The sequence below is a fragment of the Labeo rohita genome, chromosome 12 (genome assembly GCF_022985175.1).
Source record: "Labeo rohita strain BAU-BD-2019 chromosome 12, IGBB_LRoh.1.0, whole genome shotgun sequence".
NCBI classification, from domain to species: Eukaryota; Metazoa; Chordata; class Actinopteri; order Cypriniformes; family Cyprinidae; genus Labeo; species Labeo rohita.
This window is the reverse complement of record NC_066880.1, coordinates 19,472,422-19,492,720: the sequence shown is the minus strand read 5'-3', so window position 1 is coordinate 19,492,720 and position 20,299 is coordinate 19,472,422. Positions and strand designations below refer to the sequence as shown.

The window sequence follows — 20,299 nt, the reverse complement described above, 5'->3', positions numbered from 1 at the left end:
TTCAGTTAAAATTTCTCTTTACACAGGGTTCAACGATGGAAATGAATAAAATCTTAAAAGGTTTTCTAGTTCAACTCTATAATATTTAATCAGCTGGAAATTGCATTTTTTAGTGCAATTTCTGTTAAAAGATAATACAATTTATTGTCATTTTTAATATCATCAAAATGATTTTTTTAACATAATTTTTTACAGTAATTACATGGTGATTAATTAATCTAATTAATCGCAACATAAATCTGACTAAAAATACCCGCAAAAGATTATTTTTGTGTTAAATGAGAAAGTATCAAGCAGACATTATAAATTGACTCTTTAGAAAGAAATATTTTATTTGATTCGACATAGAATTTATTACACATAAACATTTATGGAACTTAAAAGAAGATCATTTGAGAAAAATGTCAGTATTATTTGCTCATACAATGAAAGTCATTGGTAACCAAAACAGCTTTGTTACCAACGGTCTTCAAAATACCTTCTTTCAAACCTTCTCAAGGTTTGAATCATTGGTTCACACACAATTCGTTTAAAACGCGGATTCATTCAGTAACTAAACTCCGCTGTGTTGCTCCGAGACGTGCAATAATTCTGCTATGGCTTCAAAGGTAATATGTTCTTTGCAAAATTGAGCAAAAACTGATAATATTGTGTTTAAAATATAACACAGTATCAACTTCTTATTTACGTAACTGTTGTATTAAATCACATTTAAGATCGTGATAGATCGAGACAAAACCTGCACTCCTGTCATATTGCTTTTGCTGCCCATATGATATTGTGTAACTGAGATAAAATATTTTAATCACATTATTTTTCATTACTAATTAATTAAGTTAACGCCTTAAACTGACAGCCCTAATTTTCACATTAAATATTCTTATCAGAAGGTTAGAAGGTTATTCCATAATATTTTCCCCGTGAGCAAGGCAGAGGCTACTGTGGTAAAAAATATATTGCAATATTTTAATTGCGTTATTTTTTCATAACTAATTAATTAAGTGAACTGCCAGACCTAATAATTATTGATTTCTATTGATAATCACTTGTCCAAAAAATGGGATGATGTTGTCAACTTAAATGTTGAATTAAATGGTTCCCATTTTTGACCAAAAAATTAAAAGGAAAATTAATCAAATGCATATCATAATATGTTGAAGCATGTATGAGCAATCAGAAGCCTGTAATGAATCATGCTGTTTGCTTTGTTTCATCATACTGTATGCATCAGTTTACTTGGGAAGATCATAAAGATTAAAAAAACTGTCTCACGCTGTTTTCAAAGCCGAGGTTTTTTCTTTTATTAGGAAATGCGCTGAGGAAAGAATGGTGCTTGTACAGACACATAAGCCTTCTTGTACTCTCTTGAGCATAAAGAGCCACAACAACACAGCACATCTCAGTGGAGCCACTGGCACACAGCCACACACTGAAGAAACAATCCAATGCCACGTTGCACAACAAATACATGATATAGTGAACACTCTCTGAACTGCGTGGATTCACAATTTATCATACATTTCATCTTACCTTCCGCTGGTGACAAAACGTTTTCTTCTCAAACCATAAAAATAGTGGAGACAAAGATCAAGTTGTCAAAATGAGGGAATGTAACCCTGAGATGAGTGCATTCAAGGCCCTCTGGTAAGGTCTCTTAGGTTTCTTTGCTTATTCTGTTATGGGAACTTTGGTGTGGTCTAAGAGATCCCAATCTTGTTCATACGTTAAGAGTCACTTCCCTTGTAATCTGATCCACACTGATAAAAATGCTAAACTTGGACATAAAAACAATCAGCTTACCAGCCAACTTCATATTGCGTCAATAGGCTGTAGTTGGAAAAAAAACAGAAATCCTTTTCCAAACTTTCAGAGTCACTTCCCCTGTTGTCAGATCCACATTGGGAAAAAAAGCTGAACTTGGAAATCAAAAGTCAGCTCACTGGCCAACGTCATATTGCATCATTAGGCTGAAGTTGGAAAAGACAGAAATCCTTTAGCCTGAAATTAGCTGAACTGACTGTATACAAAGTAAAGTTATCAACCATTCAACCACATATATGATAGTAATACATAGTAAGGCCTAGAAATTACTCTAGTAGCAATTCATTTTATTTTTGTACTGGCAGCATACACAAAACTAGAAAATTCAGTTAGGTTTAAAAAGAAATTTCACTTTTTCAGTATATTTTGTGTTAGAGTGAGAACTGCAAGCGATATCACTGGATATCAAAAGGCAAATTACACAAACAAACCGCTTCCTTTTAAAAAAAGTCCTGAAATCAATTCACATTGTAGCAGCCTCATAGTATGCCTTGATAAAGGACGCCACCTTGAGGACAAAGAACCAAAACAGCAGTCAGATCATAAGAAACGGTACAATCTGACCACAACATTTTTGAAAAACACCTGGCCACGAACAAAAAGCGGATAATGACCTAAAAAAAAAACATAAAACACCATTGGAACATCTCAAGAACTTCACTAAACCTGCTCACAGCAAACTGTGTAGCTGAGGGATTCTGTTTCACAGTACCTTTTTGTAAAATAAATAAATACAAAAAAAGCCTTCAAGTAAAGAAAGATATAAATATTCTCAATGGTTTGTTGATACTAAAATATTTCCTCTCTCCCTCTGTCACCTGAGGTCTAGAACTGTCGTTTTCGAGTCCTTCACCACAATGTGCTTGCAAATCTGCAAATAGAAAAAACTATGTTTTACTTCTCTAAAGGTGTTTCAATTTTGAGGTCGACATTTGTAACAGAAGGCACATATAGCTGCTATTTTCATATTCAAAGGAGGAACAGAGGATTCTTACAGTGAACAGAGGAGGGTCTTTAGAGTGGGGGTGAAAACCTTTCAATCTGCATCCGGCCACTTCTCCCATTCCAGCACTAGTGAGTCGGAACACTCCGGTGCTGAAGAAGCAAAATGACACACATCCTAATGATCTCAATGATGTTTGTTTATATATAATGTTTTTTGGAGCATATCTACTGTAAATATGTATCTATATACTTTTAATTTCTTTACTTTTTTTATATTTCAGAAATCTATCCATTACAAAAATGGACAAATGATAAAATATTGTACATATTTGTATGGTGGAATTTATTCATAGTCTAATGAGCATCATTAGATACATTTATTTGTATCAATTAAATATTTTTAGAAAACAAAATACTGAAATGATTCATGGATGTTTAAATGATAAACAATTGTTAAGCAATCTATTGTTAAAAAAATAAATTAATCTGCATTACTTTGATGTAGCACTTTAAAAACTGCAGATGAAAACACCTTTGGGTTCTATTAACACAATGGAGGGTGTAGGAGTTTTGTAAGCGTTATACTCACTCATTGTGTTTAGGTGCGCAAACAATAGCGATGGCCTCAGGTAGCATGAGCTGATAAGAGCTGTGTGTGTGTAGATCCACACTGGAGAGGAAGGCCGTCTGTGTCGGATGTGTCTATGAGCCAACATAAATATTCCAATTAACACCATTTAGTAGCCCATTTAGTATTCTCATGCAGCCATGACATAATCCAACATGCAAAATGATCATCAGGTGACCTGGAGACTAAGAATAAAAGTACAGTAAATTATTAAATTGAATTTAAATGGTGATCCTTGACTGATGCATCATCATATTTGGTTATTCAAATAATATTTACTATCGGGTACAAAAACAGTTAAATACATTGGTCTGCCACTTATATAAGTAGCCTATTTCTATGCACTACTGTTTAAAAGTTTGAAGTCTCATCATTTGATCATAAATACACAGATACAATAATATTGTGAAATATTATCACAAATTTTAAATTAATTTTTTTGTTTGTATATGTTTATTATTTTCCTCATGACAAAGCTCAGTGTTAAGCAGCCATTCCTCTAGTCTTCACTGTCACATGATACTTCAGAAATCATACTAACATGCTGATTGGTGCTAAAGAAGTTCAAAACATTTTTTTAACAGAAATATTTTGTAACTTTATCAATTCTTGCATCCTTGCTGAATAAAATAATTAATTTCTTTAAAAAAGAAAAATGAAAAATGACCAGGCACAATTTTTTCTCATTTTGTCTCCTCGTTTTAGAGTAGGGGTTCAAGGAATCACAAAACTCATGGTTTGGATCGTATGGTTTTTGAGTCACTTATTAGATCATTTTTCAGATCAGATTTAAAACAAAAACACTTATACCACAGGAAAAACTAGAAGCATAACTAATAAAGTTGAAACATTATTAATGACAAGCATACAGTAAGAAATAAATTAAGTGTAATACTGCATAGTGTTCACTGTATGAACTAAATATAGATGAATCCTTATTAATGCTATGTTTTGTTGTTTGATTAACATTAATTAGACAGATAGCAGCAGATATAATAGTGTGCTGTCACTTTAAGACTGAACACATGGATCCAATATAATGATACACATTTTCTTCTGTTTACATTCACTACACTTAAGGAAGGAAGGAAGAAAGTACGTGACATGGTGTTCCATACTCGGAATTTGTGTTCTGCATTTCACCCATCCAAGTGCACACACACAGCAGTGAGAACTGAAGAAATGCACACACAAATACCATGAACACACACCCGGAGCTGATGACAGCCAATGCTGCGGGGCCCAGGGAGCAGTTGCGGGTTCGGTGCCTTGCTCAAGGGTCTCACCTCAGTCGTATTGAGGGTGTTGAGATATAACTAACTGCATTTATGAGATGGGTTTACTTGTATTTACTCGCTGAGATTGGTATTTTGAGATAATTTTGTTTGTGTCTGAGATGTGGCTCTCTGAGAGTGTGCTTTGAGTGTGAACGCAATTAATTCCTCTCACCTTATCTTTCACCTGAATGGTTAAAAATTGCATGTTCACATTGGCAAGACTTAGAAACACTTAAATCACTCTATGATGGTTAATTTTGCAACTAATCCATGAATCACAGACATGCCGAACTGTGTTACCAGGTCTTTACGGATCACAGATCATCTACGCTCCACTGAACCCGTTTTGGAGGGTAGGGGGGTTACACTCTTATTGCTAGTTAAAAGGATAATCAGATTAACCAAAGTATTTACTAATCGAACACACAAGTGAAATGGGATGTGAACGATGGCTGCTCAAAATCTGTAAAAATCTGCAGGCTCACATTTTGTGTGGGTTTGAAAATTAGTCACCAGCAAGCTTTTCACCTGCCAAAGGTGTGAAAGATAAAGAGATGCACAGTTCTTATTTTAGTGTTCAGAGAATATGTGACAGCCTGAAAGAGAGAGACACCCACATGGATCCAGCCAAGGGTCAGAAGGTTATGATGATCCTGATAACTGAACAGCTCTTCCACATTCTCCATGTCACAGTAGTCAGGGCCAGCGGACTGCTTGGGGACGATCACATGGGTCAGCACAAACTCATTGTGCGTCTATGGGACAACAAAACAGATTTTAGTTCATCTATTAACAGCATCCCACAATTGCATTATGCGTCCTCTCACACAAGTTGAACAAAATGACCAGTTGATTCTTTATGGGAGCTGAGCAACAGGTTCCCCTGGAGGATTTTTGGAATCTTGAAAGTGTACAAAAGGGGAGAAAAGCTTGAGACAAATCAGAAATGAAAAATGCTGGGAGGAACTAAGATGGATTACAGGTGGTTGGTGAATAAGACATTGAAATTCTGCGTAATGCTCATGAATAGTGTCACTATTCAATTTGTGGCCAAAGTATGAGGAAGTCCACATCCACACCTTGTATTTACACTGATTGTGCAACACAGAAGCTCCTTGTTTTACAGTGAATAAGAAAGGCTGCATATTACTAGCCAAAAAAAGCATGATTGGCCTTTAACACTCCCCAAACGATATTCACACTCATTCAGGAAAGGATTCGAAAAAATTAGTTATTTCAGGAACAAAAGATTCTCATGCCCACAGAGAGGAGGTATGCTCCAGCTGAGGCCTTACCAGTTTTCCACAGAGAACTCCACACGTCTCAATTCCTCTCGCCGTGTTACTGTCAGCTAACAGAAGGAACCTGTAAGTCAGGTCTCGTGGGATTAAAACCCGCCTCAGGCCTTCCACACGCTGATCTAGAAACACACAAGAACGCAATGTAGTACTGCTAATAACACAAGTAAAGGATAATGTACAGTGAGGCAGGTATTAATACAAAATAAATCCTTTCAGGGTCATTAGATGCTTTCTAGCATTCTGAAGAGGTTCATTTTGCGACAACTGCCTGACTGTACATTATCCTACTCATTATGGCTGTATGGCTGTTCAAAATTAATCTTTTTATTCAGCCAGGGTACATTAAATTGATCACACAAGACAAAATACTTATATTTTAAATAATTTGTTCTTTTGGAAAAAAAATATTATATATTTCTAAAAATTATTAAGCAGAACTTTTTTCAACATAGACAATAATGAGAAATGTTTCTTGAGTACCTATTAGAATTAATTTAAATTACTATGTGATACTACAGTAAAGGCTGAAAGTAAAGCTTTGTTATCACAGGGACAAATTACATTTTAAAACATTCAAATAAAAACATTCATTTCGAGCTGCAAAAATATTTCATAATATTATTGTTTTTACTGTATTTTGAACAAATAAATGCAGTCTTGGTAAGCATAAGATAAATTCTACCATAAAATCTCACCCTTAAAGGAGAAGTCCACTTCCAGAACAACAATTTACAAATAATTTACTCACCCCCTTGTCATCCACAATGTTCATTTCTTTCTTTCTTCAGTCGTAAAGAAATTATGTTTTTTGAGAAAAACATTTCAGCATTTTTCCCCATATAATGGACTGCTATGGTGCCCCGAATTTGAACTTCCAAAAGGCAGTTTAAATGCAGTTTCAAATGATCCCAAATGCGACTGTAAACGAGCCCAGCTGAGGAAGAAGGGTCTCATCTAGCGAAACGATTGTTTTTTTACATTAAAAAAAATACTATTTAAATACTTTTTATTCTCAAACGCTCATCTTGCCTTGCAGTCCTTGAACTCTGTGTACCCTGGCTCAAGACAGTTAGGGTATGTCAAAAAGCGTATTTTCTCCCACAACTTCAAAAATCATTTCAAAATCATCCTACATCATTGCAGAAGTTCTGACCCAGTCTTTGCAAAGTAAACGTGCAAAAAAGATTAAACACCCTTAACAAAAAAGGTAAAACAGCAATATAGGACATGACAGAACATGAGATGGGAGTTTTTCGACATACCCTAACTGTCATGAACAGGAACGAAAACTGTCCAAGCAGAGTAAGACAAGACAAGCGTTTGGCATTAAAAAGTATATAAATTGTATTATTTTTATTAAAATAACCAATCGTTACGGGGCACCATAGCAGTCCATTATATGAAGAAAAATGCTGAAATGTTTTCCTCAAAAAACATAATTTCTTTACGACTGAAGAAAGAAAGACATGAACATCGTGGATGACAAGGGGGTGAGTAAATTATCTGTAAATTGTTGTTCTGGAAGTGGACTTCTCCTTTAACATTTAAAGGGCAGTGTAAAAACAAATAAATATGAATTATCTGATTATATGAGAACATATACCAAGTAATATGCAGTTTAACAGTTAATATATTAAACAAAACACCACAAGTGAATAATTAGACAGCCGTGTAATAAATTACTATAATTAATAACAGACAAACATGAGCTAGATTAGGGCACTCACTTTGAACAGCTGCTAAGGTGGCTGCCGGTTTAGGGACGGGGGCCGCTGGTTTGTTACGATTGGGGTCAAGGCGCACATGGTTTCTCGGGGTCTGGGATAAGCAGGACCCGTCGGTTTGTTCAGGCACTTTGGGGACAGCCTCATCCCTGCGACTGGCCAGCTCTTGTCTACGCAACTGGTCCTCGAAATAGCGGAACTGCTCAGACTCTATTTGCATCTTCCTGAGCTGTGCTACACGTTGTCGTTCCTCTTCCAACAGAGACATCTTCTGCACTCGTTCACTACACATGTCAACAGCCATGGCTTGAGTCTGCAAAAATATTCACGCATATTAATGAAATGAATCTAAAATTTGATTAACACGTTTTTCATCAGCAGTGAATGAGAAGTACTCCATCAAATGTACCTGACTCTTCAGATATTCACTGTGTTCTTTGCTGTATTTCTCATGGAGAAGTCTCTTCAATTGCTCCTTTCGTGGAAAGGCCACTTCCTGCAATTTCTGAACATAATGAACAGATAATGGGACAACATTAGGGGTTGTGTTACAGACAGAGAGTACTAGATCAATATGAGCTAAAGCTTTCAGGGACATAATGATTTTTTTAAAAGCTGGGAATAGAGACACTTAAACCAATTACTCATGTCTTTTTGCATTCAGGGACCATCAGTGGACATTAAGATCATTAGGTTAAAGACCCCATGAAATAAAAATTTCAGTTTTGTGGCTTTTAGTCACTGTCTGTATTTACAGTATATGCCAGTAGATGAAACTTTTAGCAGATATTCAGCAAAATTTAGACTGTTTTACCTCCAAAAACTAACCAAACATATTGATTACTCAAATCATACTACTAATGTTGGTTCAATTAAAAATACTGTTTGAATAAGATGTAGGTCTCGTCAACAATCAGGTGACTAGAAAAAAACCTTTTGTCTACAGTCGGTTTCATGTTACTATGTTCAAATGAAAGCAGAACATGTGCCCACACAAGGCAAACCCACCATGTGAGCAGCTGGGAGCCTGACAAGTCCTCTAGCCAAGGTAATTGAGCATGATGCTAATCAGATTTACAGTGGGCTGAGCGCCACAGGGCTCCATCAGTTCCTGTGAGTAACATGCCAGGGGCTTACCTTCATTATCACTTGCTTCTCAGGGACGTTGCACTGTTGATAGTCCCTGTGACTGGGAAGCTTCTCAACAAATAAACTGCACAAGAGTGAAATTGCCATGAATTAGACAATATTTTAGGATAGCTGTCAAGACAAAAGAAAAATGGCCCAAGATGCTGGAAAAGACTTCAGCATCCCTGTGACCTTAAATACTGTAGGACACGCGGTACTAAATAAATTAAATTAAATAATTAAACGTACGTGATGAACTTGTTGTAGAGGACAAAGGCATTCTCCAGACTGCCCTCCTCTAGATAAACAGCTGCCATACGCTCCATCTCCACGCCAGAGCGGAAGTAGCGTCTTGGGGCGATGTCTTCATTTATTTCAATGTTATAGCCCATTTTGCTGAGGGCCCGCACACGCTCCACTGCTGGCAGAGTAACGTCAGTGTGATCTGGCTCAGCTGCTAACTTCTTCTGCAAACGGACAGGACAACAAAAACCATGAGAATACAAAGCAGTGGCATACAAGGAACCCTTTGTAAACCATGAGACCACGGTGACATAATGCACAAGAGTTTTACCAGCTACGAAAGCATTATTGTTGGTAAAGACGTACAGTGATGTTATTTTGGACAATTTCTGACCATGAACAACAAAACCAGTCATAAGGGTTGAAACTGACATTATCTGAAAGCTGAATACATAATCCATTGATATAGATTGTTTGGATGGGGCAATATTTGGCCAATACAATTATTTGAATATCCGGAATCTGAGGGTGCAAAAAAATCTAAATATTGAGAAAATCGTCATTAATGTTGTCAAAATTAACTAATAAAAAATTAAGTTTTTATATATTTATGGTAGGAAATTTACAAAATATCTTCATGGAACATGCTCTTTACTTAATATCCTAATGATTTTTCAAAGACAAATTGATAATTTTGATCCATACAATGTTTTGTGGGCTATTGCTAAAAATATACCTGTGCTACTTAGGACTGGTTTTGTGGTCCAGAGTCACATTTAGCCCTATATTCTAAATTTTAGAGAAACTTAGATTTCTTAGATTAAAGAAAAAAATCTTTTTTCTTATTTAGCCTATTTTGTGTGCCGAAATTTTCTAGATTCTAAATTTCTGACATTTAGGCGTCAATCTGATGAGCTACGTTATAGCTCTGCCAAATAAAATTGCTCTAGATAGGCAAAATGAACTAGGATTGGTCCCCATACGCCAGAGGCACAGAACATTTGGTCTCAAAGAGATCACAGGCCTCCGATAAACACAACATAAGCTCTGTTCATCACCCAGCTTGAGCGAACCGGAACACCCAGCAGCACCCACGCCGAGTTCGCTTCCAGCTCTCATACTAATGACTAAACAGAGCCTCTGTTTTAGGGTCACTGAAAAGAGTGGGCGTCTAATCAACATGCAGAAGGACATTGATGGACTCCAATGAGGGCCTGCCGAGCTGTTACACTTGTTGGACATGACAGCTTGCTTGACTTTTGAACAGTACATGCACAAAAATCTGGGAATGTTGTGAAAGAGCCAAATTAATTGTTGGAGAACAGGATTTCTGGGTGGCCAGAATAAGAAGTCTATGTTTGATCACGCATTCACGAAGAAGGGAAGCGAAGTGTGAAGGGGGCTACATCCGTTACTTCCCTCTCGCCCACTCCAGGATGGAGGGATCTGAATGACGGAGCAGCTGCAATGGGAATACTAATGGGAGTGAGTCAGAGGAAGCCGTTCTGTCCCTGCGACCCACCTCCGAGTAATATCAGCTGTCCCCCACCACCCTCCTCCTCATCCCACAACGCCACTCACCAGCGTGCTGAAACTGAAGCCCTGGTCCATGGTGAGTTTACAACGTTGGCTGGCAGGCTTCGATCCTCCCTATGCATCCATCTGTCATCTCCCAAGATGATTCCAAGCTGAGGAGCAAGAAACATCATATCTGGCATCACAGCTGTGCTATTAAGAGGCCGCTGGGTCGATACAGTGTTTGTTTTCAGTTACTCAACACTAGCTTTGGCTACAACTCTATGCTGTAGAATTCCTAGCGTATTCTTTCTAATCTATTAACATGGTTACCATGCCCTGTGCATTTCCATGGGGATTATTGAATATAATTCACCATCTCGGTCCAAATAACACGGTTATTCGTTCCAGAATCTGTGCTACAGTTGCTATGACAGCTTGTTACCATGCAGCAAAATATGGTGACTCATGGATATCTTCAGCTGCGAAAAAAATCCTTGGTGAGCTTTTTCATTTTGCACAAAGCTGGGGACATATTGGACTGTTTCTTTCTCTTTCACTCTTTGAAAGCTGAGTACAGCAAATTGCAAATTAAAAAATGGAAAATGTAGCACCGCCAAAGAAGAAAATATTCTGATTAACGATGCCATGGCAACTTAAAGTAGATGCACTGTTCAAATAAGAGAGCAGTGTTAAGGAGATGTGACAGATTTAACACTGAGCAATCTCTGGTAATAAGGGCCTTGCATAACGTTCAAATCAAATTTGCATTTGATTAGATAAGAAAGTAAGCAGTCTAGATTATATGTATATAATTTATCAGGTGTATATCAATGTTAAAAAAAAATCTTTTAGCAATTTCACAGTTACTAATGCAGAAAGTAGGTAGTGATTCAGTAGTACATAATGGCTCAAGCAACTGTCTGGGTTCACAATACTAGCAAAATAATTTTAAACGTCATAAATGGTTTAAAATATATATATATATATATATATATATATATATATATATATATATATATAATATTGGTATGTGTTATAGCCTGAAATACTAAAGACTGAAGTCTCAAGAGGGTTTATACAGCAAAAACACAACCATTTTCAAGGAGGAATGAGCGGTTCTTCAACATATTTTAAGAGCCGAATCAAACCGCAGTCCACATCTGCAAACAAGTTTTTGCTACATAAAAATACAGTCTCTGTGACTGCCTCACATGATGTCTAACGATTAAATTATCAACATGATGACTACTATTTCTACTATGTACGTATGTACTAGGTTTGTCTACCTAGTAATTGCTATAGTATGCCTGAAATGTATGATGTCAAAGTTTATGAAGAACTCATTCCTGCCCAGCACATGAACTAGACGGGCTCTATTATAATATATTGTACATTTATTTGTAATTAAATATATTATTTAAATAGTAAGTACTATAGGAAGAAGTTATATTTCACTAAAGTAACTTTCTTCACACTTTCCAATCTCTGATTCATGACTTCATACAGTAAGTGCATTTTATATGATGAGCATCTAAAGTCCTCAAACTTGGAGCTCCTCCGATAAACAATCAATATTGTTAAGATGTCAAGCCAAAATCCTAACAGCACAGATATGATCATTATAATCACAGATCATAGAAATAATATTACTTTATCAGTAAACCAGTCACAACGATCAGTTCAATGATACATTTCGCACCTGACAAGATTGCAACAATTTCAGTGTAAACATAAAATAATAAAAATAAATAAATAAAATAAAACCAGTAATGGTCATAGGGATATGATCATTATAATCACACAAATCATAGAAATAATATTACTTTATCAGTAAAGCAGTCACAACGATCAGTTCAATGATACATTTCCCACCTGACAAGATTGCAACAATTTCAGTGTAAACATAAAATAATAAAAAAAATAATAAAATAAAACCAGTAATGATCATAGGGCTTATTTAATACCACAAAAAAATAAATGTATAAATTCAATAAATCCTCACCTGTAGGTGAAGGGCTGCTGTGATCCCATGCTCCACATTCCTACAATCGTCACATGTGGCACATGCTAGAATTCAGTTTGAAAACAGGCAACTCGCGGAAATAAAAGAGCAGGTTTTTTATTATTGTCTAAAACTCTCGGTCTTTTGCCTTTGTGCCTCATGGAAGCTTTGTTCTTTTGGCATGGATATGCGCGGAAGGCTAAAATGGCTGATTGCTGTCTTTGAGAGCGAATAACCCTGCGATGTCAGATGGTTCGCCCGGAGCTCTGCGAGTCAGATGAATGCTGCTGTAACAGCGGCGCTTTTACTGGCTGTGTTTCAAAACCTCACGAGCCGCCTATCTAGTCAGCATCCGGATTCTCGGGATTCTTCTACGATGCCCAAACGCTGCCTAGTTCACCAGATTTGAGCCGCAACCAGTGTGACAGCTGAAGGGGGTGGGAATGACCGTACGTCTGTAAAGGTAGATGTATATCATGAGATTTACAAGCTTTTACCTTGGATATACTGATATACGCTATCAGACATTACATTATTTTTAATCATTGACCAATTACAGAGTCTATGATTTACATTCTAAAGACAGCGTAGCCTAACAATTGTTTGCATTTATTTTGTGAAATGTTACGACACGGAAACATATAGATGGTTGGACTTTTTTTATCCACCAGATGGGGCACTCATCCGAATTGCCAAATTACATCTGCATAGCACGACTACTGATTCTATCTACAGCAGAGATTAGAGAAATTAGAGAATAATCTGTAAATACTTGATTTTTTTTTTTTTTTTTTTTTTTTTTTTTTTTTTGACATTCAAAATGTCAAGGAATATTAGCTGTGGGTATACCACTGTTCTACTAACATGTTTTAGAAAATAACCAGAGAATCACAGTGATCAAACAGTGATCAAAATTAGAGAACAATAAACACTGTAGCATGAAATAAGATTACAACTAAAATTTTGAAAGGGTTACAGCTGTCAGAAATTAGTCAGATATTAGAGTAGATGCCCTTGCTTTGAGTGACTTCAGCACATTTGTGGCCGAAGGACATCACTAGTTTCTTATACTATACTATATATAATCTTGGTCCACTCTTCTTCATAGTTCCATAACTGTGGTGAGTTTCTTAGCCATAACTGTGTTGCCAAGGATTTTCCAAAGATTTTTAATTGGGTTTGGATAAGAAATCTGGACCGGCCGTTTTATTACTTTAGTGTTCTTAGCTTTTAGGAACTGCTTTACCCATATTGCAGGTTGATTGGGAGGTGCTTACAAGGAAGGCACCACATATTGCTGAAGCAGTTTCTGATAAACATATGCATTTACCCTTCCATGTATCGTGAGTAAACTTTGGACCAGTTCTTCTCTCTCCACATAACATGCTCCTCAGCAAAGGTGAGTTTAGCCTTTTGATTCTACCTGCTTATGAGAGACTTGGTCACTGCAGAGTGTGCTTTCAGGCCGACTTCTCTTAAACATCCCAAGACAGATCCTTACCCTGTTTAGCAATGAACTGGCAAGCAATTCCAGCTGCAGTGTTGAACTAATTCCCCACTGAGAGTCTCTGCATTATCCTCTCTTCTCGTTCGTTGTCTTATGTGGACGACCAGCCTTTTTGGGGGACTTTAAAGGGGTCATCGGATGCTAAGTTCACTTTTACATGTTGTTTGAACATTAATGTGTGTCGGCAGTGTATGTACAAATCTACCCTATAGTGATAAAAATCCATGCAGTGGTTTTTAATTAATCTGTAAAAATAATATCCCCTTTTTCAAATCGAGCCATTCTCAGATGCCTGTCGTTGTGGCGTCACACCGACAGAGGCCGCACCCACGATAGTTGATTGACATGAGCGTCTTACCACAGACCAGCTGTCACAGTCCACCCTCTTTGTTTTAATGCCGGAGCAGGGATGTAAATTAGACAAGAATATCTCCGATTGAGCGATTGAGGTGTTGTGTTGCTGGATGTAATAATGAACGCAGTGGTCGTCATTTACTCCCGACATCTGAGCTGCTGAAGATGCAGTGGATTACGTTTGTTTGTGAAGGGAATGCGCCTCCCGATCTACATAAATGCGTCTATGTTCGCGCGAATCATTCGTGATCCAGCTTCACTTACGGCAGAAGTGAGTATAAGGGTTTTTTTATGAATCTTTGCAATCGTCTTTCCTAATAATGTGCTAGTTAGCAAGTTTAACGGCTAAATGCGGCTAAAGTAAACAAGCTTGTCATTCCACAGAGAGAAGAGAGGGGCGGGGCGAGCAGAGCTCATTTGCATTTAAAGCAGCCTCGACCAGAATGAGATGATTTTTGCAGAGCTGATTTTGGCAAGGTGAAAGGGGTGTTGTTTTACACTACCATTGAGAATTTTTAACCAAAGTATATCATAGACTTTTCATTAAGACCCTAAAGAATCATATCAACTTGTGGAAAATGGGAATCCAATGACCGCTTTAATGAATTGGTGTCATCGCAAAGCTGCAATATTGAAGAATTCACAGATTTAACAGCCAGCTGCTCTTGGAGTGGCTAAAAAAAGTCATCTCTTTGGCATTCACCTGGACAACCTGCTGCCAGTTAAATAGGGTTTGTCATATAATTAGGGAAATCTGTAAGCGTTCTCTAATTTTAATCAGTTCTTTTTCAAATATTGCATGTATGTTTTTATACTGTGCTTCCGAATATAATTCATTTATGAAATATGTTTTAAAAACTGCCCTTCTACTACTCTTAGGATAAGTTCAAAAAGGACTAAGCAGTGACCTTGAAATTTAGGAAGTTGTAGGTTGTTCTCTAATTTTGGTCTCCACTGTATAAAACAAAGAAAATCTAAAATAATATAATAAAAATAATAATCTTAAAATAATAAAATTAGGCTACATCTAAACAATTAAAAGCCGGTTCTGCCACAGTTGAGTAAAGAAACGATTCTGTAAATCATAACCAACAGTGCTGCAATGCCAATTATTTGAGCTTGATTTTTCTCTGAAAGTTTTTTTATAAATATGAGCAGTTTTTGGGAGGGGATTATTTCTAAAATACGTTATTGTTTGTCCAACATATGACAATAAGTTATGGCTGCTTTGCTTAATTTTGTCTTGGTTAAGTTCTTCTCAAGCACCCATCAGTGAATGAGCGCTGGTTTTTAAGTGGCACTCACTGCCATGTGTCTCTTTCTGCTCTTGTTGTGATGAGCAAAAAGACAATATTTCACTGATAGTGTTAACTAAAGTGTTTCAGTTAAAATACAAACATACATACAGACATATATATTATCACAATTTTAAAAGTAGTCATTATACCAGTCTAAATAAGAATGTGTTGGTTTATTACACATCCCTCAGTATTCACAGACAGTAGGCACCATTTCTAGCTGCATTAAAAAAAGCTTTATTTACTTGGGAAACTATCTACATTATACGTGTTTAAACTGGCCTGATGGTCATTGTACTCTAGTTTCTGCTGAAAGGAAATTAATTTATCTTAATGTTCAGGAATACACCGTTACACACCTGAACGGTACTGATTGCGTCATGACGTATGCGTCATTGTAACATGACCACACCCTCATCTGAAGCTCAGTTTCACACAATTCGCAAGGTAGAAAGCAAACAAGTTAGCAAACGGTTGTTAGTTTTAATAACCTCAAAGTCCGCGTTAAGCATTTACAAGTTTCGTTTCATTTCTCTTCAGGGACAGAGGAAGCCAAATGGGGATCTTGTACTCAGAGGTGAGTAACTACTTCGAAACGTGTCTTCAATTTCCTTTCTTTAGAAGACAGCTGACTGGCTCATGTAACTGATGATTATGATAATCGGCTGATCGTGTTATACTAAATTGAATCTTTAACAACTTAATAAGCTGTGTTCTTCATACCTCAGTTCTGTGTTAACATAATTGTTTTCTACTGAGTAAAAACTTAATTAGGCTTAATTTAACTTTTGTGACGTGTCAGTGCCAAAAAACTGTCATCTTCTCGGGAATTTAAACACACTTTCACAGATAATACAGGACATGTTGTTTCACATTGTCCCAGAGAATCATCTTCTTTTTTTTTTTTTTTACTTTTTTTTTTCTTACATTCATTACAGTATTAACTTCTAGATCTTCAGACCTTAAAAACATAATATAGCTTCCTTAGTATAAAAAGGGAAACATACAGCACTGTTTAAAGACCTTATGTACAGTGTTTATGTAAATAAAAACTTTGCATTTGTTATTTTAGCTGTAATTTTTTATTTGGAAAAGGTGTGTATGTGTTAAGCTATCTGTCATGTTTGGGATGTTACCAGACCTGTTTTGCTCTTCAGCTTATCTAATAGCAAACCATGTTTCTAAAATCACATGCCCCCTAAATTATAATTCGTTGCCTTACTTATAATAAATGCATTAGATTTAAGAGAATTGTTTCATGTGTCTTATCTAATCATATTTTGTGCTGCTTTCTTTCCATAGCCCATGTGTCAGGCAGCTTATGACGATGACATCCGCAAGTTGCAAGAAATGATCTCAGCTGATTCCAGAAATGTAAATGCTCAAGATGACGGAACAGGAGACACGCCGATCATAGCCGCCTGTAGACGGGGAAACCTTAGGACTGTCAAATACCTTCTAGGTTGCAATGCAAACGTGTCTATTAGAAATAAGGTATTGCATAAGTGAGGAGACTGAACGTAGTCCTGTTTGAATCATAATGCTGCCGTTTTGAGTCTATTGTGCAGTGATTCATTTTAATGCATGCTGTTTTTCTGACTCACCCTCTGGTAGATTTTATTGATAATTGTTTTTGTGTGTTCAGCTTGCTTGTTTAAACATATCAATGTGTACGTTGTTCCTTTAGAAAGGAAGGACATGTTTGCACTATGCTACGAGAAGAACATTTTCCTTCCTGGACTACCTGATGATCGCCATATTAATGCCTATCTTGTTAATTGGTTATCTTATAATGGTAGGTTATCACTCAGTGATTGCATTTCTCAAGGAGATTAGTTACTGTAAAAAAAAAACAAAACAAAAAAAAACAAGAGAGAATTAATATTGAAAATTAATTTAACCTGCTACAGTAATGGCCAAAAATATCAGCACCCTTAAAATTCTGTTAGAAAATGCAACCCTTCTCTCAGAAAATTGTTGCAGTTGCAAATGTTTTGGTACTCGCATGTTTATTTATTTATTGTTTTGTTTTTCGGAACAACAAAAAAAAAAAAACAAAGAAGAAAAGTCAATCCGGATACAATTTCACACAGAACCCAAAAAAAGCACTGAACAAAATTATTGGCACCCTTATCTTAATATTTGGTAACAACCCCTTTGGAAAAAAATGACCTCTGGTGGAGACGCAGCTGTCTGACACTGGCCACTACTTTGCGGCCCAAAATTATTTGGTAATCATCAGATTTCATGATACCGTTCACACAGTCAAGGCTATCCAGTGCCACCATGTTTGACTGTAGGGACTGTGTTCTTTTCTTTGAAGGCCTCATTTCTGTTTCTGTAAACGGTGCCATGATGTCCTTTACCAAAAAGCTCTGTTTTTGTCTCATCTGTCCACAGTATGTTCTCCGAGAAGGATTGTGGTATTGTCACATAAGTTTTGGCAAAGTCCAGTCTTGCTTTTTTTATGCCTTTGTGTCCTCCTGGGTCTCCTACCATAGTGTCACTTTTCATTCAGATGACGACGGATAGTGTGAGCTGATACTGTTGTACCTTGTGTCTGCAGATCAGCTTGAATTTGTTTGGAAGTTAACTGGGGTTCTTTATCCACCATTTGAACAATCCTTAGTTGTGACTTTTTTTTTTATTAATTTTGCTCTTTAATCCACATCCAGGGAGGTTAGCTACAGTGCCATGGGCTGTAAACCTCTTGACGATATTGCGCACAGTGGACACAGGAACATTAAGATCTCTGGAGATGGAGTTGAGATTGTCCATGTTTTTCCACAATTTTGTTTTCTCTCAAATCCACAGACAACTCTTCACACTTCTTTCTTTTCTCAATGCTCAGTGTGACAAACAACACAAAGGTTGAGTCAACTTTTCTCCATTTTAACTGGTTGCAAGTGTGATTACTATATTGCCCACACCTGTTACTTGCCACAGGTGTGTCTAAATACAAATTACAGGAGCATCACATGCTTGAAAAGCAATTATTTCTTACAATTTTGACAAGGTGCCAATAATTTTGTCCGGTCCATTTATGAGTTCTGTGTGAAATTTTATCAAGTTTTTTGTGACTTTTTTGTGTGTGTTGTTGCAGTGCAAACAAAAACAATAAGCATGTGAACATGTGAAAAAACATTTGCAACTGGACCAATGTTTTAAAAGCAAAGTCTTGCATTATCTGACAGAATTGCAAGGGTATTTTTGGCCATGACTGTATGTGAGATCAGGAATTTCCCTGATATTAGTGTACGGGAATAGAATGTGTTTTGTAGTGTTTTGAAGGTGATCTTGTGATCACATATGTAATCTGACTTTAATTTATGACTGACCTAAATGTGTTTAATTATACAATATTAAAGCATTGTACCTTTTATCTCTCAAAAGGAAGAGAAGCAAAGAAAAAATGTAAAATTGATGGAGCTTTTGTTGACCACTAAAGTGGAAGTAAATGCTGTAGACTATGTAAGTAGAGCACTCATCATGTTTGTTTCAGTGAGAAATTAGTAATTAATAGATAATGATTGTACTAAAAAGGATGTTCATGGTATAATTTGTGCATTTTTGCTTTTTTTTTTTTTTAAATCAGAAGGGGAACACTGGACTTCACTATGCGTGCCAAAGAAAAAGTCAGAGAATCATTCCATTGTTAATGGAGAAAAATGCAGATGTTTCAGTACAGAACAAAGTAAGTTTATTTATAGCATTTATTTGAAGATGAACTTCTATATAGGGATTTGTAATCTTATCGTCTTCTTTTTTAAAGTAACTACTTTTTAAAAATGTAAACTTTCTACCCTGTAGATAAGGTGAAAATTAATAAAGTGGCGACAGGTGACATAGAGGTGTTGTACTGTATTTAGCAGTAACCCATTCTCTTAATGTCAACCGAGAACATTGTAAGTGAATGTTAAATGTAACCGGAAGTATTAAAATGTAACCGAAAGTATTAAAATTTGCTGAGACTGACAGGATTTGAAACTGGTGTTGAACTGAAACGAGCATCTCTCTAAGTTAAAGTGGTGTGAATATATATTGGTATATAGACGTCATTAATAGTTTTGACGTTTTGTTACTGTCTTCTTAACAGGATCATGAAACTCCACTAGATATTGCAAAGAGACTACAATTCCACAAAATTGTTACAATGTTAACGAAATCAATGTAAGTATTAGAGACTTGTTTCATGTGCAGCAGCAGTGGGATCCTTTACAATTCACCAGCTGAGTTTTAGATTGGGTTTACACCAATTACCACAATTTACACATTTTTCACCACAACTGTTATATATAACCTTACTGTTATAAAAATACATTTCTCAGATAAAAGATGTATTTAAGCATATTTGATTTAATTTTGGATTTGATTACTCGTATGTGTATTGTTTGCATATTGATAATTTAATGTACTGTATATGTATATTCAGTTTGTTTTAAAGTGTTAAAGTTTATTGTTATCACTGTGAGATTTCAAATGGATTTAGCTTGTGTTAAATTGTGAATTTAAAAGTAAAACCTCTCACTAAGCAAAGTTACTTTTTGAATACA

At 36.3% G+C, this 20,299-nt stretch overlaps 2 protein-coding genes across 4 annotated transcripts; one reads left to right on the top strand and one right to left on the bottom strand.

Annotated features, from left to right (window-relative positions):
- Positions 1-307: 307 nt before the first annotated feature.
- stambpl1 (STAM binding protein-like 1) lies at positions 308-12,994 on the bottom strand. Its single transcript, XM_051124789.1, has 11 exons — positions 12,588-12,994; positions 10,649-10,755; positions 9,074-9,291; positions 8,834-8,909; positions 8,106-8,201; positions 7,700-8,009; positions 5,967-6,091; positions 5,289-5,426; positions 3,356-3,468; positions 2,817-2,916; positions 308-2,692 (listed from the first exon to the last, which is right to left on the bottom strand). Exons 2-11 carry the CDS (start codon positions 10,676-10,678, stop codon positions 2,636-2,638), a joined length of 1,263 nt encoding a protein of 420 aa, XP_050980746.1. The 5' UTR covers positions 10,679-10,755; positions 12,588-12,994; the 3' UTR covers positions 308-2,635.
- Positions 12,923-20,299, top strand: ankrd22 (ankyrin repeat domain 22). Of its 3 annotated transcripts, none has more exons than XM_051124795.1 (7): positions 12,923-13,050; positions 16,287-16,323; positions 17,049-17,240; positions 17,434-17,541; positions 19,140-19,217; positions 19,342-19,440; positions 19,843-20,299. In XM_051124795.1, the coding sequence occupies exons 2-7, from the start codon at positions 16,303-16,305 to the stop codon at positions 19,918-19,920; spliced, it is 576 nt and encodes a 191-aa protein (XP_050980752.1). In that variant the 5' UTR covers positions 12,923-13,050; positions 16,287-16,302; the 3' UTR covers positions 19,921-20,299. The 3 variants fall into 3 exon arrangements, with proteins under 3 accessions (XP_050980752.1, XP_050980753.1, XP_050980751.1); XM_051124796.1 differs by lacking the exon at positions 12,923-13,050 and adding an exon at positions 13,431-13,986; XM_051124794.1 differs by lacking the exon at positions 12,923-13,050 and adding an exon at positions 15,403-16,193.